At 41.7% G+C, this 17,026-nt stretch overlaps 1 protein-coding gene across 1 annotated transcript in view; it reads left to right on the forward strand.

The window, feature by feature from the left end:
• Positions 1–6,231: 6,231 nt before the first annotated feature.
• The window catches only part of LOC140068888 (NACHT, LRR and PYD domains-containing protein 3-like), a 119,775-nt gene continuing 108,980 nt past the window's right edge, over positions 6,232–17,026 (forward strand). Inside the window, exons 1-2 of the mRNA XM_072114249.1 lie at positions 6,232–6,241; positions 7,537–7,700. Of these exons, the coding sequence (XP_071970350.1) occupies positions 6,232–6,241; positions 7,537–7,700 (174 nt within the window). The remainder of the gene's footprint in view (positions 6,242–7,536; positions 7,701–17,026) is intronic.

The following is a 17,026-nucleotide window of genomic DNA, read 5'->3' on the forward strand; positions in this document are numbered from 1 at the left end:
TACAATACTGCTCCCTATGTACAGGAATATAACTACTATAATACTGCCCCCTATGTACAAGAATATAACTACTATAATACTGCTCCCTATGTACAGGAATATAACTACTATAATACTGCCCCCTATGTACAAGATTATAACTACTATAATACTGCCCCCTATGTACAAGATTATAACTACTATAATACTGCCCCCTATGTACAAGAATATAACTACTATAATACTGCCCCTATGTACAGGAATATAACTACTATAATACTGCCCCCTATGTACAAGATTATAACTACTATAATACTGCCCCCTATTTACAGGGATATAACTACTTTAATAAGACATATATACACAGAATCGAACACAGAAAAAATCCGTATTTATCATATACAGCTACAGAAAACACATGAGATCCTCACCTATTGCATCCAGTGACATCAGGTGATGTATCCTCGGATTGTTCTCGTTCCTCATCTTCTCCATTAGTTCCACCATCTCCTTGTCTCTTCCTCCAGGTACACAGCTTTCCTGCAGAGTTTACCACACAGACGTCTTATGTTCTGCACTTTCCCATTGTCCCTTCTTCTGCTACCACCAATACTGTGCCCTAAATACTGTAATAGAGCCCCCTGAAATATTAGTACCACACAAATAGTGCCCCATAATGTAACACACTGTAATGGTAAGGATAATTTATTTCTTCTTTCTCTCCTTTAAACCCCTTAACCGCCCCACCACGCCACCCCAGTATGGATAGAGCTCCTACTATGACCCAGTCATAAAATTAATGCCCCCAGCCTGCCTCAGAAAAAGAATCAATGCCCCCAGCCTACCCCAGACATAGAATTAATGGCCCCAGCCACAGAATTAATGGTCCCAGCCTACCCCAGACATAGAATTAATGGCCCCAGCCTACCCCAGACATAGAATTAATGGCCCCAGCCTACCCCAGACATAGAATTAATGGCCCCAGCCTACCCCAGACATAGAATTAATGGCCCCAGCCTACCCCAGAAATAGAATTTATGCCCCCAGCCTAAACCAAACATAGAATTAATGGCCCTAGCCTACCCCAGAAATAGAATTCATGGCCCCAGCTTACCCCGGACATAGAATTTATGCCCCCAGCCTACCCCAGACATAGAATTAATGGCCCCAGCCTACTCCAGAAATAGAATTATGACCCTAGCCTACCCCAAACATAGAATTAATGATCCCAGCCTGCCCCAGACATTGAATAATGTGCCCAGCCCGCCACAGAAATAGAATTAATGGCCCCAGCCTACCCCGGACATAGAATTTATGCCCCCAGCCTACCCCAGACATAGAATTTATGCCCCCAGTCTACCCCAGACATTGAATAATGTGCCCAGCCCGCCCCAGACATATAATTAATGCCCCATGCTTGCCCGACATAGAATAATGTGCCCAGCCCGCCCCAGAAATATAATTAATGCCCCCTGTCTGCCCCAGACATATAATTAATACCCCCTGCAAGCCCCAGACATGGGATAATGCCCCGCCCCAGACATGTAATTAATGCCCCCTGCCAGCCCCAGATATAGAATAATGTCCCCCCCTGCCCCAGACATATAATTAATGCCCCTGCCTGCCCCAGACATAGAATAATGCACCCCCCCACCCCAGACATATAATTGATGCCCCCTGCCAGCCCCATATATAGAATAATGTTCCCCCCGCCCCAGACATATAATTGATGCCCCCTGCCAGCCCCAGACATAGAATAATGCCCCCCCCGCCCCAGACATATAATTAATGCCCCTGCCTGCCCCAGATATCAATAATGCCCCCCCCCCCCAGACATATAATTAATGTCCCTGCCTGCCCCAGATATCAGTAATGCCCCCTGCCAGCCCCAGATATCAGTAATGCCCCCTGCCTGCCCCAGATATCAGTAATGCCCCCTGCCAGCCACAGATATCAATAATGCCCCCTGCCAGCCCAATATATCAATAATGCTCCCTACCCATACATAGAATTTATGCCGTCTGCCAGCTCCACATAGATAGAATAATGCCCCCCATTCTATCATTCAAAAAAAAAACAAAAAAACATAATACTCACCTCTGGCGCAGGTTCCATCCTGTCTTCCCTCGGTCTTCGCCGGTAGCTTGGTGTAGAGGCGCGGGATAGTGACGTCACTGCTCCGCGCCTCCACACCAAGCCGCGGAGCTGCAGGGAGGGCCGGACAGCTGACATGTGGTGAGTGTCAGCCTCCTCCAGGCTACACAGGTCGCGCAATGACGTCAATTGCGCGACCTGTGTAGCTGCGGGTATACACAGACGCAGAAGCAGCGGTGCTGCGCTGCGTCTGTGTAGCGATTAATAGTACCTGCATCGTACGATCGTACGATGCAGGTACTATAGATCAAATCAAAAGTTGAAAGGGGGGAGTACGGACCGGCCCCGGACCAGCTCCGGACAGGCCCCAGACTGGCCCAGGACCGACCGGCCCACCGGGAAAATTCCCGGTGGGTACAATGGCCAGTCCGCCCCTGCTGTACACTAATAATAATAATATAACCGAGGTCTCTCCTCCCTGTATAATAATAATAATAATATAACCGAGGTCTCTCCTCCCTGTACACTAATAATAATAATATAACCGAGGTCTCTCCACCCTGTACACTAATAATAATAATATAACCGAGGTCTCTCCTCCCTGTACACTAATAATAATAATATAACCGAGGTCTCTCCTCCCTGTATAATAATAATAATAATATAACCGAGGTCTCTCCTCCCTGTACAATAATAATAATAATAATAATATAACCGAGGTCTCTCCTCCCTGTATAATAATAATAATAATATAACCGAGGTCTCTCCTCCCTGTACAATAATAATAATAATAATAATATAACCGAGGTCTCTCCACCCTGTACACTAATAATAATATAACCGAGGTCTCTCCTCCCTGTACAATAATAACAGATATTCTGGGCAGATGCAGCTAAAACATTAAAAGGAACAATTCAAATAATCGCCAAGATACCGATGTCTGCAGAGTAACAGTGGTTAGAAAATCGTGAATCAGTGAGTGTGAGGAGGGGTCTCTGGGGGGGGGGGGGACACCAAAACTGGGGGCAGGAGGGGAAGCACTAGAACTGGGGGCAGGAGAAGGGGCAAAACTGGAGACAGGAGAGGGGGGCACTACAACTGGGGCAGCAAATGGAGGAACCAAAATTGGCGAGGGGGGACAGTATTGTAGTAGTTATATTCTTGTACATAGGGGGCAGTATTATAGTAGTTATATTCTTGTACATAGAGGGCAGTATTATAGTAGTTATATTCTTGTACATAGGGGGTATTATTATAGTAGTTATATTCTTGTACATAGGGGGCAGTATTATAGTAGTTATATTCTTGTACATAGGGGGCAGTATTATAGTAGTTATATTCTTGTACATAGGGGGCAGTATTATAGTAGTTATATTCTTGTACATAGGGGGCAGTATTATAGTAGTTATATTCTTGTACATAGGGGGCAGTATTATAGTAGTTATATTCTTGTACATAGGGGGCAGTATTATATTAGTTATATTCTTGTACATAGGAGGCAGTATTATAGTAGTTATATTCCTGTACATATGGGATAGTATTATAGTAGTTATATTCCTGTACATAGGGGGCAGTATTATAGTAGTTATATCCCTGTACATAGGGGGCAGTATTATAGTAGTTATATTCTTGTACATTGGGGGCAGTATTATAGTAGTTATATCCTTGTACATAGGGGGCAGTATTATAGTAGTTATATTCTTGTACATAGGGGGCAGTATTATTGTAGTTATATTCCTGTACATAGGGGGCAGTATTATAGTAGTTATATTCCTGTACATAGGAGGCAGTATTATAGTAGTTATATTCCTGTACATAGGGGGCAGTATTATAGTAGTTATATTCTTGTACATAGGGGGCAGTATTATAGTAGTTATATTCTTGTACATAGGGGGCAGTATTATAGTAGTTATATTCTTGTACATAGGGGGCAGTATTATAGTAGTTATATTCTTGTACATAGGGGGCAGTATTATAGTAGTTATATTCTTGTACATAGGAGGCAGTATTATAGTAGTTATATTCCTGTACATAGGGGGCAGTATTATAGTACTTATATTCCTGTACATTGGGGGCAGTATTATAGTAGTTATATTCTTGTACATAGGGGGCAGTATTATAGTAGTTATATTCCTGTACATAGGGGGCAGTATTATAGTAGTTATATTCCTGTACATAGGGGGCAGTATTACAGTAGTTATATTCTTGTACATAGGGGGCAGTATTATAGTAGGTATATTCCTGTACATAGGGGCAGTATTATAGTAGTTATATTCCTGTACATAGGGGGCAGTATTATAGTAGTTATATTCCTGTACATAGGGAGCAGTATTATAGTAGTTATATTCCTGTACATAGGGGGCAGTCTTATAGTAGTTATATTCTTGTACATAGGGGGCAGTATTATAGTAGTTATATTCCTGTACATAGGAGGCAGTATTATAGTAGTTATATTCCTGTACATAGGAGGCAGTATTATAGTAGTTATATTCCTGTACATAGGAGGCAGTATTATAGTAGTTATATTCCTGTACATAGGGGGCAGTATTATAGTAGTTATATTCCTGTACATAGGGAGCAGTATTATAGTAGTTATATTCCTGTACATAGGGGGCAGTCTTATAGTAGTTATATTCTTGTACATAGGGGGCAGTATTATAGTAGTTATATTCCTGTACATAGGGGGCAGTATTATAGTAGTTATATTCTTGTACATAGGGGCAGTATTATAGTAGTTATATTCCTGTACATAGGGAGCAGTATTATAGTAGTTATATTCCTGTACATAGGAGGCAGTATTATAGTAGTTATATTCCTGTACATAGGGGGCAGTATTATAGTAGTTATATTCTTGTACATAGGGGGCAGTATTATAGTAGTTATATTCCTGTACATAGGGGCAGTATTATAGTAGTTATATTCCTGTACATAGGGAGCAGTATTATAGTAGTTATATTCCTGTACATAGGAGGCAGTATTATAGTAGTTATATTCCTGTACATAGGGGGCAGTATTATAGTAGTTATATTCTTGTACATAGGGGGCAGTATTATAGTAGTTATATTCCTGTACATAGGGGACAGTATTATAGTAGTTATATTCTTGTACATAGGAGGCAGTATTATAGTAGTTATATTCTTGTACACAGGGGGCAGTATTATAGTCGTTATAGTCTTGTACATGGTTTGGGGTCACCGCAACATAAGGAACTGTATTGCGGGGTCACAGCATTAGAAAGGTTGAGAACCACTGCTTTATAGAGATCGTTTACCTATAAACCTCATCAAATCAACAGTTCAAAGTCATCAGAAAGTGATGGACAAAAAGATGAACTTTTCCCAAGATTCAGCTCTGGTTGAGATAAGTGAAGATTCATTGATTATATTAACTTTAGCAGAATCTGTTTGGCTCTTTTTAACCCTTACTTCACTACCCCTTACTTTGTCCTCTGGAATTTGGGGGTCTCCGCCTGGGAATGCTCTCGAGGGGATGGAGTTGCTGGATCTATGTTCACCTCCTGTAGTTCTTCTCTTACTAGAGGTTTTCTTTTTGTTACTAAAGGGGCTTCTGGGTGACATTCTCTTTCCATATGCACTCAATGGGGTCATTTACCAAGGGCCCGATTCGCGTTTTCCCGACGTGTTACCCGAATATTTCCGATTCACGCTGATTTCCCCCGGGTTTTTGGCGCACGCGATCGGATTTTGGTGCATCGGCGCCGGCATGCACGAGATGGAAATCAGGGGCGTGACCAAACGAAAAACCGACGGATTCGGAGAAACTGCCGCATTTTTTTTTTAAAAAAGTGTCGCTTCACGCACGCTTACCTGCACCAGGAATAGGATGGTGCATTCCGGCGTGTCTCGGGGAACTTCAGCGCAGCACCGACACCTGGTGGACGTCGGAGGAACTGCCATAGTGAATCGCCGGAAGACCCGAATCCACCGCAGAGAACGCGCCGCTGGATCGCTAATGGGCCGGGTAAGTAAATCTGCCCCAATGTGTAATGAAAAATGTCCTAAAAAGATATGGACTTTCTTTCTGGACTATGGCTTGGGATTCGTTCTGCTGGAGCTCCTCTAGTGTGAGAAGTGATGGGGTAAAGATCTGCTTCTTGTCTTTATTAGTGGAATAAGGGAGTGGAGGATAATTGTCACCATGTCTGTAGGTACGGCCTGGGCCTTAATTTGTAGGTTCTGTTTTTCCACTTTTTCTCTTTTTCTCATTTTTATAGCATTTTTCTTTTTATGGTAATGATCACCACTGACTATAAGCTCATCTTTATCCATCTTATTCCTCTCCCTGGGTTTATTTTTATTGGTTTTTTTCCCCCAATATTTTACTTTCTCTGATTTATAGACGTTCCTCTCCCTATCTAGTTTGCCTAATTTATTTTTCCAAAATGTTTTCTTCGAGTAAATCAATGGCTGGTGTCATTTTTATGACATTTCTGGTAAATTGGGCAGCGCTGGAAGGATTCCACATTAGGGTGAGGTCATGACCTATGGCTGAAGCGTTTCATGACACTAGAGATATGGACCAGTCATGTGACAACAAACCCCATTCCATGACATTAGGGTCATCCCCAGGACACAGCCGGAGGACTCTAGGAGGGATGGGGTCATGTATATAAGTGTCCAGAGACATCCAGGTGATGCTGTGATCCGGTTGTTTAGAACCTTCTTTAGTTAAAGAAATAATGAATTAGTTACATCGTCAGAATTTGAGGAATCCTTCAATGTTTCAACAGGAAGTGAAGTATCTGGCATCGGCTGCTCTCACACATCCCTTGTGGGGTATATATATATACGGCCCCCACATACACATCCCCATAGACACCTCTGGCACCCGGCGGCAGTGCCGTAACCACACGAGTGGCCCCGGACTATCTAGAGCGTGCTCCAGTGTGAGAGCAGCCATAGTCTTAGTAACATCAGCAAACACAAGTCCCATTCCTGGAATCTTTTGTCTCTGCGACACATGGAAGCCGGAAGAAAAATAAGTAGTGATCAATTCAACACAGATAATCAATCCAGGGAGATGAACTAATAACCCGCGCCTTGTGCGCATGCCTACCTATGGATTTGTGACTCGCAGCCAATTACATCTGAGCTACGCGTGTGCCGTGATGTACCAGGGTGCACTGCGTATGCGCGTCAGTCCTGCTGCTGTTTTAGGCTTCCAGGACCTTGGTTGCGCATGCGCCACCATTCGTGACAGATTGGAGAGTCATCACTCTGTAAGTTGTGGTTGAAGCGTATTAATACAGTAATTATTGGGTGTGTAATTATGAATATGGCTCCATGTTTGTAAATTATTACTCTGCTACTATTGGTCACGGATTGTAGTGTCCACCTACGATGGATAATTACCCTAAATGAATCCTCCTAAAATCTTTATGGGCAACTTGTCATCCCTCTACATGTCCTGGAAGATTTCATCCTTGTGTCTCTTCCCTTCCAGATGCTGAGACCCAGAAGTTTTTCCAGCAGCTTTGTCACTATCCACATCATGTCCTGAGGATGACATATGAGTATTTCCAGGAGGATCTGCTCCAAATCATGGAGAACCTGAGTCTTCCATCACTTCTACATGAGCTGAGCTCCCGGAATATCCCAGGTCTGGAGGTGAGAGGACATGATGTGCCGGTGTTATATACAGGTATCCCCTGTGTTACCAGGTGTTATATACAGGTGCCCCCTGTGTTATCAGGTGTTATATACAGGTATCCCCTGTGTTATCAGGTGTTATATACAGGTATCCCCTGTGTTACCAGGTGTTATATACAGGTATCCCCTGTGTTACCAGGTGTTATATACAGGTGTCCCCTGTGTTATCAGGTGTTATATACAGGTGTCCCCTGTGTTATCAGGTGTTATATACAGGTGTCCCCTGTGTTACCAGGTGTTATATACAGGTGCCCCCTGTGTTATCAGGTGTTATATACAGGTATCCCCTGTGTTATCAGGTGTTATATACAGGTGTCCCCTGTGTTATCAGGTGTTATATACAGGTGTCCCCTGTGTTATCAGGTGTTATATACAGGCTCCTCTGTGTTATATACAGGTGTTATATACAGGTGTCCCCTGTGTTATCAGGTGTTATATACAGGTGTCCCCTGTGTTACCAGGTGTTATATACAGGTGCCCCCTGTGTTATCAGGTGTTATATACAGGTATCCCCTGTGTTACCAGGTGTTATATACAGGTGCCCCCTGTGTTATCAGGTGTTATATACAGGTATCCCCTGTGTTATCAGGTGTTATATACAGGTGTCCCCTGTGTTATCAGGTGTTATATACAGGTGTCTCCTGTGTTACCAGGTGTTATATACAGGCTCCTCTGTGTTATATACAGGTGTTATATACAGGTGTCCCCTGTGTTATCAGGTGTTATATACAGGTGTCCCCTGTGTTATCAGGTGTTATATACAGGTGTCTCCTGTGTTATCAGGTGTTATATACAGGTGTCTCCTGTGTTATCAGGTGTTATATACAGGTGTCCCCTGTGTTATCAGGTGTTATATACAGGTGTCTCCTGTGTTATCAGGTGTTATATACAGGTGTCCCCTGTGTTATCAGGTGTTATATACAGGTGTCTCCTGTGTTATCAGGTGTTATATACAGGTGTCTCCTGTGTTATCAGGTGTTATATACAGGTGTCCTCTGTGTTATCAGGTGTTATATACAGGTGTCCTCTGTGTTATCAGGTGTTATATACAGGTGTCCCCTGTGTTATCAGGTGTTATATACAGGTGTCTCCTGTGTTATCAGGTGTTATATACAGGTGTCTCCTGTGTTATCAGGTGTTATATACAGGTGTCCCCTGTGTTATCAGGTGTTATATACAGGTGTCCCCTGTGTTATCAGGTGTTATATACAGGTGTCCCCTGTGTTATCAGGTGTTATATACAGGTGTCCCCTGTGTCATCAGGTGTTATATACAGGTGTCCCCTGTGTCATCAGGTGTTATATACAGGTGTCCCCTGTGTCATCAGGTGTTATATACAGGTGTCCCCTGTGTTATCAGGTGTTATATACAGGTGTCCCCTGTGTTATCAGGTGTTATATACAGGTGTCCCCTGTGTTATCAGGTGTTATATACAGGTGTCTCCTGTGTTATCAGGTGTTATATACAGGTGTCTCCTGTGTTATCAGGTGTTATATACAGGTGTCCCCTGTGTTATCAGGTGTTATATACAGGTGTCTCCTGTGTTATCAGGTGTTATATACAGGTGTCCTCTGTGTTATCAGGTGTTATATACAGGTGTCCCCTGTGTTATCAGGTGTTATATACAGGTGTCTCCTGTGTTATCAGGTGTTATATACAGGTGTCTCCTGTGTTATCAGGTGTTATATACAGGTGTCCCCTGTGTTATCAGGTGTTATATACAGGTGTCCCCTGTGTTATCAGGTGTTATATACAGGTGTCTCCTGTGTTATCAGGTGTAATATACAGGTGTCCTCTGTGTTATCAGGTGTTATATACAGGTGTCTCCTGTGTTATCAGGTGTTATATACAGGTGTCCCCTGTGTTATCAGGTGTTATATACAGGTGTCCCCTGTGTTATCAGGTGTTATATACAGGTGTCCCCTGTGTTATATACAGGTGTCCCCTGTTATCAGGTGTTATATACAGGTGTCTCCTGTGTTATCAGGTGTTATATACAGGTGTCTCCTGTGTTATCAGGTGTTATATACAGGTGTCTCCTGTGTTATCAGGTGTTATATACAGGTGTCCCCTGTGTTATCAGGTGTTATATACAGGTGTCCCCTGTGTTATCAGGTGTTATATACAGGTGTCTCCTGTGTTATCAGGTGTTATATACAGGTGTCCCCTGTGTTATCAGGTGTTATATACAGGTGTCTCCTGTGTTGTCAGGTGTTATATACAGGTGTCTCCTGTGTTGTCAGGTGTTATATACAGGTGTCTCCTGTGTTATCAGGTGTTATATACAGGTGTCCCCTGTGTTATCAGGTGTTATATACAGGTGTCCCCTGTGTTATCAGGTGTAATATACAGGTGTCCTCTGTGTTATCAGGTGTTATATACAGGTGTCTCCTGTGTTATCAGGTGTTATATACAGGTGTCTCCTGTGTTATCAGGTGTTATATACAGGTGTCCCCTGTGTTATCAGGTGTTATATACAGGTGTTATATACAGGTGTCTCCTGTGTTATCAGGTGTTATATACAGGTGTCCCCTGTGTTACCAGGTGTTATATACAGGTGTCCCATGTGTTATCAGGTGTTATATACAGGTGTCCCCTGTGTTATCAGGTGTTATATACAGGTGTCCCCTGTGTTATCAGGTGTTATATACAGGTGTCCCCTGTGTTATCAGGTGTTATATACAGGTGTCCCCTGTGCTATCAGGTGTTATATACAGGTGTCCCCTGTGTTATCAGGTGTTATATACAGGTGTCCTCTGTGTTATATACAGGTGTACCCTGTGTTATCAGGTGTTATATACAGGTGTCCTCTGTGTTATATACAGGTGTCCCCTGTGTTATCAGGTGTTATATACAGGTGTCCTCTGTGTTATTTACAGGTGTTATATACAGGTGTCCCCTGTGTTATCAGGTGTTATATACAGGTGTCCTCTGTGTTATCAGGTGTTATATACAGGTGTCCTCTGTGTTATTTACAGGTGTTATATACAGGTGTTATATACAGGTGTCCTCTGTGTTATATACAGGTGTCCCCTGTGTTGTCAGGTGTTATATACAGGTGTCCCCTGTGTTATATACAGGTGTCCCCTGTGTTATATACAGGTGTCCCCTGTGTTATATACAGGTGTTAAACCAAGGGGTGTGGACTTTTGTTTTTGACTGGGTCCAATTTTACAAACTTATTTACAAAAAAGGCTTATTGCAGCCTCACTGAAACCCATTAGTCAATTAAAACTTCACTCCTTCTTATCCTTTTCGGTGGACTATCTTACATATCTACTATTAATGTCTATCAACTGGCTACTAATTGACTGCTATTACTAATACTTTGAATACTTCCAACTGACTGTCGGGCAATCTGGAGCAAGTATTCGTTTCCTTATGCAGTCGGGGGATGGTAGCAGTGTCGGTGGATTATCTTACATATACACTACTAATGATTATTAACTGGCTACTAACTGACTGCTATTACTACTACTTTGAATACCTTTAACGGACTGCTGTTCAAATTCTGGAGTAAAGTATTCGTTTCTTCATGCAGTCCTGGGAAGGAAGCACTGTAGGTGCTAGGAATCCGACGCGAGTATATAGAAGGAAATAGTTGTAAGCAAACTAAACTCGACTAGTCGGTAGCTACAATAACTTTCTTTTTTTTTTTTTTCTCTTTTTGTGTCCTTTTTTTTTTCTTCGCTTATACTTGGTTTAAGCAACGACTACCAAGGCCCTATCTAGCGATCTTTGAATGATATATTTGTGTATGACATATCCTCTGTGGGCTATAGCTCAGCTGGGTCGATTAGATTGCATATGCATATGAGATACTGAGTTTATACTGCTATATTGCATTGTACGTGTTATATTGGGGTATCTGATTCTGTATGGTCGATTGGGGGTGAAGTAAAGGGGTAAAATGGGCCCAAAAAATGCGGCAAGGAAGTCCATGGGTTCCCCTAAAGAAAAAGGTAGTAGCAAGGGAGAGAACTTGGCCAAACTGGATAAATTATGGAAAACTCCCCCTGTTAAAACCCGGGCTGGGCCTAGCGCGCAAAAGAGCTCAGTAAGTGAAATCCAAGATATGAAAAACAAAGCACAGGGATCCAGATATTCCCCGTTAGAGGGCGAGGATCAAATAGAAGAAGACTCAGATGAAGGGGGAGACAACCTAATGTTAAAAGAAATCTTGGCCTCCATTAAAACGTGTAATGCAGCGATAGTTGAATTAACGGATCAAGTGGGAGGACTAAGAAATGATATGTTACTATTAAGAGAGGATCTGAATAAAGTTAGGGATAGACAGAAAACTACGGAAGAGAAGGTGCAAAAACTGGAGAAAGAAATGGGTTCCTTTAAAAAAATAACAAATAACCTCAGTCAAGAGAATGAAAATCTAAGGGGGAAAATAGCGGAGTTGGAGGACCGTTCTAGAAGATCCAACTTAAGAATTATTGGGGTTCCTGAGAAGGTAGAGGGGGCCAACCCTGTTAATTATGTGAAAGAATGGCTGGTTAAGACGATTGGAAAGGAACATCTATCCGCAAACTTTGAGGTGGAACGTGCGCATAGGATTCCAGGTACTCCTCACATTCCTGGGAATTCTCCACGAACAATCATCTGTAAAATAGTCCTATCTAGGGACCGGGATATTATTTTAAGGAGAGCACGCGAGATAAAAGAACTATCAATTGACGGTTCAAAGGTTGCTCTTTATCCCGACTTCTCTAGGGATACCCTACAAAAAAGAAAGTGCTTCATGGAAGTAAAAAGGAGGTTAAGGGATAAAGATATACTATATTCCCTGATTTTTCCAGCGAAATTGAAAATCATATATCAGGGCCAGTCTTACTTTTTCAGTTCCCCAGAACAAACTTCGGATTGGATGGATTCTAAGGGACTGTAAATAAAAAGAGAAAAGGGAAGGAAAAAAAAAAAAAAAAAAAAAAAAAAGGGCTTAGTTTAAATTGGGTTGACTTGGAGACAGATGTGGTGGGGGGAGGGAGGTGGCTCTAGTAGGTAGAGTTCTGTATGGATATAGAACAGGAGGGACGAAGGGGGGGGGATTCCCTGTGCTGGGGACTAAAAGCTATATTTCTGAAAGGTATATATTTTGAACTAGGGGTAGGAGTCGTGGTGAGTGGGTACGAGGTTGATCAATGGGTACGAGGTTGATTGCTTGGAACATCAGAGGAATAAAGGACCGTACTAAGCGCTGTATCATCTTTGATTATATTGGAAAACAGTTACCAGCTATTGTTATCTTAGTGGAGACCCATCTTGTAAAAGATTCTCTGTACTTACTTAAAAAAAGATGGGTGGGCCAGTCGTATAGCTCGGTCTTTTCCTCCTATGCGAGAGGAGTGTCCATCTTGATACATAGATCGATTGAATTTAAATTACTGGAATCCGCATGCGATAGGGAGGGATGCTATGTCTTTCTATGTGGAATACTGGAGGGGAAAAAATGTGTGGTGGCAGGGCTGTATTTACCACCTCCGTTTTCTTATGATGTTTTGAGGAAATTAGTGCAATTTATATCCAAGGTGGGAGAATGCCCGGTATGGATTATGGGGGACTTTAATGCCGTTTTTTCCAACACGAAAGATCGAATAGGCAAAAATAGTCCAATGCATGCGAGCCAGTCTGAAACGGGTCTATATAGATTCTGTGAGGAAGTGGGTCTTATAGATGTTTGGCGGAAACTGAAGGGGGATGTACCTGCATACTCTTGCTATAATCGTTCCCACAATTCGTTCTCTAGAATAGACCTAGCATTGGCAAATGAATTAGCAATTGGTCATACTATGAGGATGCGGTATGATAACCGCATCATCTCAGATCATTCACCGGTAGTTATGGATCTATTGAGGACTAACAGTAAGGGTACAACATACTGGAAATGTAATCCACACTGGTTGACACTAATATCAGAGGAGGATAAGATAAAGAAAGAGCTGAGATGGATTATCGAGTCCAATGGGCATTTAAAAGATTTGGGTCTATTGTGGGATACTCTCAAATCATGCTTAAGAGGTTTATTAAACTCAGAAATTATCTACATGCGTAAACAATTTGCTAGAAGGGAAAAGGAGTTGAGGGAGGAGGTTAAAAAAAAGAGAAAGAGAGGTACAGATTAATAGGACTCAAAATACTCTGGAGAGCTACGACGAGGCGCAGGAAGAGTATAATACGTTTTTGACCAATAAGGCACTCCAAAAGCAATTTTTTCTAGATCTGAAAGGGCACTGTGAATGTGGGCTAAATTCGAAAGGGTTGTTATATAAGATCAAGAAACAACAGGAGTTAACTAGAATTAAAGCTATCAATGATGGCTTTGGGGGTGTAGTAACAAAAGAAGATGATATGATGGAAATCTTTCTACAATACTATAAAAACATTTATACCTCAGATCTGGAGGCCCCGATACAGGAGATTAAGGACTATTTAGGGAGTTTACACCTCCCAGAATTGGGAAGTGAAGATAGGAATGTCCTATCAGGTCCAATAACAGCTCTGGAGCTTGAGGAAACCATAGCCTCATGTAAAGGTAATGTTGCCCCGGGATTAGATGGTTTGCCATTGGAGATATATAAAAGATTTGGTAATATACTGCTTCCAGTCATAGTAAAAGTCTGGGAAAATGCACAAGGGGTGGGGAAGCTCCCTGAGTCATGGTATGAAGCAACTATAGTATTAATACATAAAAAAAATAAAGACCCTCTAGATACTGATTCATATCGGCCCATTTCACTGTTAAATGCAGACGCGAAGCTGTTGGCCAAGTGTTTGGCAAATCGCCTAAAGAAATTAGCCCCTTCCCTCATCCATGAGGACCAGTGTGGGTTTATTTCTGGGCGAAACATCAAAACTAATATTAGACGCGTATTTACGGCTCTCCAAATGGGCAGGGGGGAGTCCCGCTCCATTCTGGCTTTAGATGCATCGAAGGCCTTTGATAGGGTGGAGTGGGCCTTCCTCTGGGAAGTGATGAGGAAACTTGGTTTAGGAACAAGATTTGTGGAGTGGGTAAAGTTGTTTTATAAGGTACCCAGAGCATGTATTAGAGTTAATGGAGATCATTCATCTTTCTTCCCCTTAACAAGAGGCACCAGACAGGGGTGTCCCCTGTCTCCATTGCTATTCGCAATCTTTATTGAACCTTTGGCAGCAAGAATAAGGGCAATGAAAGAGATAGCTGGAGGGGGGCATGGAGGTGAGCTAGATAAGATTATGTTGTTTGCAGACGATATTCTGCTAGTCTTGAAAGATTCAGAAACATCAATCCCCATGGCATTGAAAGTGGTCAGAGAATTTGGGGAAGTATCAGGGTTCGAGATGAACCTGCAGAAGTCGAGTATGACTCCGCTGGAAGAATACTGGCCGGAGAGACCTGAACTAATGGAAATAAAAATGATACGCACATTCGATTATTTAGGATTACGAATTAGCCCAAAAATTGAGGACTTTGTTAAGCTGAATCTGGCCCCGCTATTATCTAAAATTAAATTAAAAATTAATACCTGGGCATCTCTACCCTTAACTAGAGCAGAAAGAGTAGTTTTGACGAAAAGCATTATTTTGCCCCAACTCCTTTATGTGATAAGCAATTGTCCTTGCTGGCTAGATAAAAAGTGGTTCGGATATATAAGGGCCTTAATAAATAAATTGATATGGGGAAGAAAGAAGGTCCGTATCAAGCAAGAAGTACTAATGAAGGATAAGGAAAGGGGAGGGTTAGCTATACCTTCCTTTTTCCACTACTTTTTGGCAGCACAGATTCAATTTATTTTGGAAAATAAGAGAAGTGAAATCTTCCTGACTTTGATGGAGTTGGTGAAGGGAAGGTATGACTCTCTGCTTTCTTTAATGGAGTCGGGACAATTAAATAACAAAGAGCTACGGAAAATCCCGCTCATAAGACTCTTGGTTGACAGTTGGGCAGAATTCCGGAAAATTTTGGGAGTTAAAGGAAGCTTTGAATTTACACCTCTATGGGGGAATGCTAACTTGCCTGAAGTGGGAAAATTAGAAGACAATAGGTTCTGGATAAAGAAAGGAATTAAGTATGTGTCACAGATAGGTAAGGAAGGGATAGGGGCCACATTTCAATGGTGGAAAAATCAAGGGCTTCTCAGGGATAAGGATTATTTTAGATATAGGCAAATCTCACACGCGTTGAGGGGGGAAAAGAACAACGAATTATTTACAATAGAGGAAAACACTAATTGGAACATGTTATGGCACATTGGATGTGCACAAAAAAAAAATCTAGCAAGAATTTATCACTTTATTAGAAAGATTGTTGATCAGAATCTTACACACGTTAGTCAGGCGAAATGGGTTAAAGAGTTGGGGGATATCACCGAAGAACAATGGAAAGTAATATATAAGAATGTTTGCAGGTGTTCTGTGAACTTAAATCATAGGTGTACACAATTGAATATTTTGTATAGGGTCTATTATTCACCAGCACTAATGTCTAAAATGGGCTTAAAAAATGATTCACGTTGTTTTAGGTGTAGTAGGGAGAATGCAGATATGTATCATGTTTTATGGGGCTGTATAGAGATAGAACACTATTGGAACCAAGTATTGGAAAAGATAAAGGTGCAATTAGGGGTAGAAATAATGCGAACAGCAATGTTTGGATTACTGGGGTACACAGACGAAGGTATAGGAACTGGAAAGAAGGGAGATCTGGTAGTGAAACTTATATTTATAGCTAGATTAATTATTATCAAACATTGGAAAGATGTCAAACCTCCTAGGGTTAAAGAATGGGCAAGCTATGTGGAAAAAATTAAAAATTACGAATGTGCATATGAGAGACGATATAGAGGAGGAAATAAGCTGAAAATGGTTTGGGAACAATGGAGTTTCTAACTGTTAGGCGCAGAAACAAAAGTGGATAATCACCCTAGATAACTGAAGAGGGAGGAAAAAAACCCTTAGAGTGTCTTAGAGTGTAGTAGGAACCAGCACAGGGAAGGTGGGGAGGGGGGTGAGGGAAGGGAGGTTATATAGAATGTTGTCATGGTTTAAAGTTTGTGGATGTATTAGGTTACCCAATGTATAAATTGTGAATTACCCTTTTGCTAATAAAAAATTAAAAAAAAAAAAAAAAAAAAAAAAAAAACTTCACTTTTATTTCTTGTTTCTAAAAGATCTTAGTGGTTAACCCACTGGAAAAAGAATTTGTGAGGACAATTCCCTGTGATTGTTAAAAGTTATGCAGTATCAAAGTGGCAGTTTACTTGTGTGAAATTAAGATATTATCAGTGTTTTGACTG

The sequence above is a fragment of the Engystomops pustulosus genome, chromosome 7 (genome assembly GCF_040894005.1).
Source record: "Engystomops pustulosus chromosome 7, aEngPut4.maternal, whole genome shotgun sequence".
Classification (NCBI taxonomy): Eukaryota; Metazoa; Chordata; class Amphibia; order Anura; family Leptodactylidae; genus Engystomops; species Engystomops pustulosus.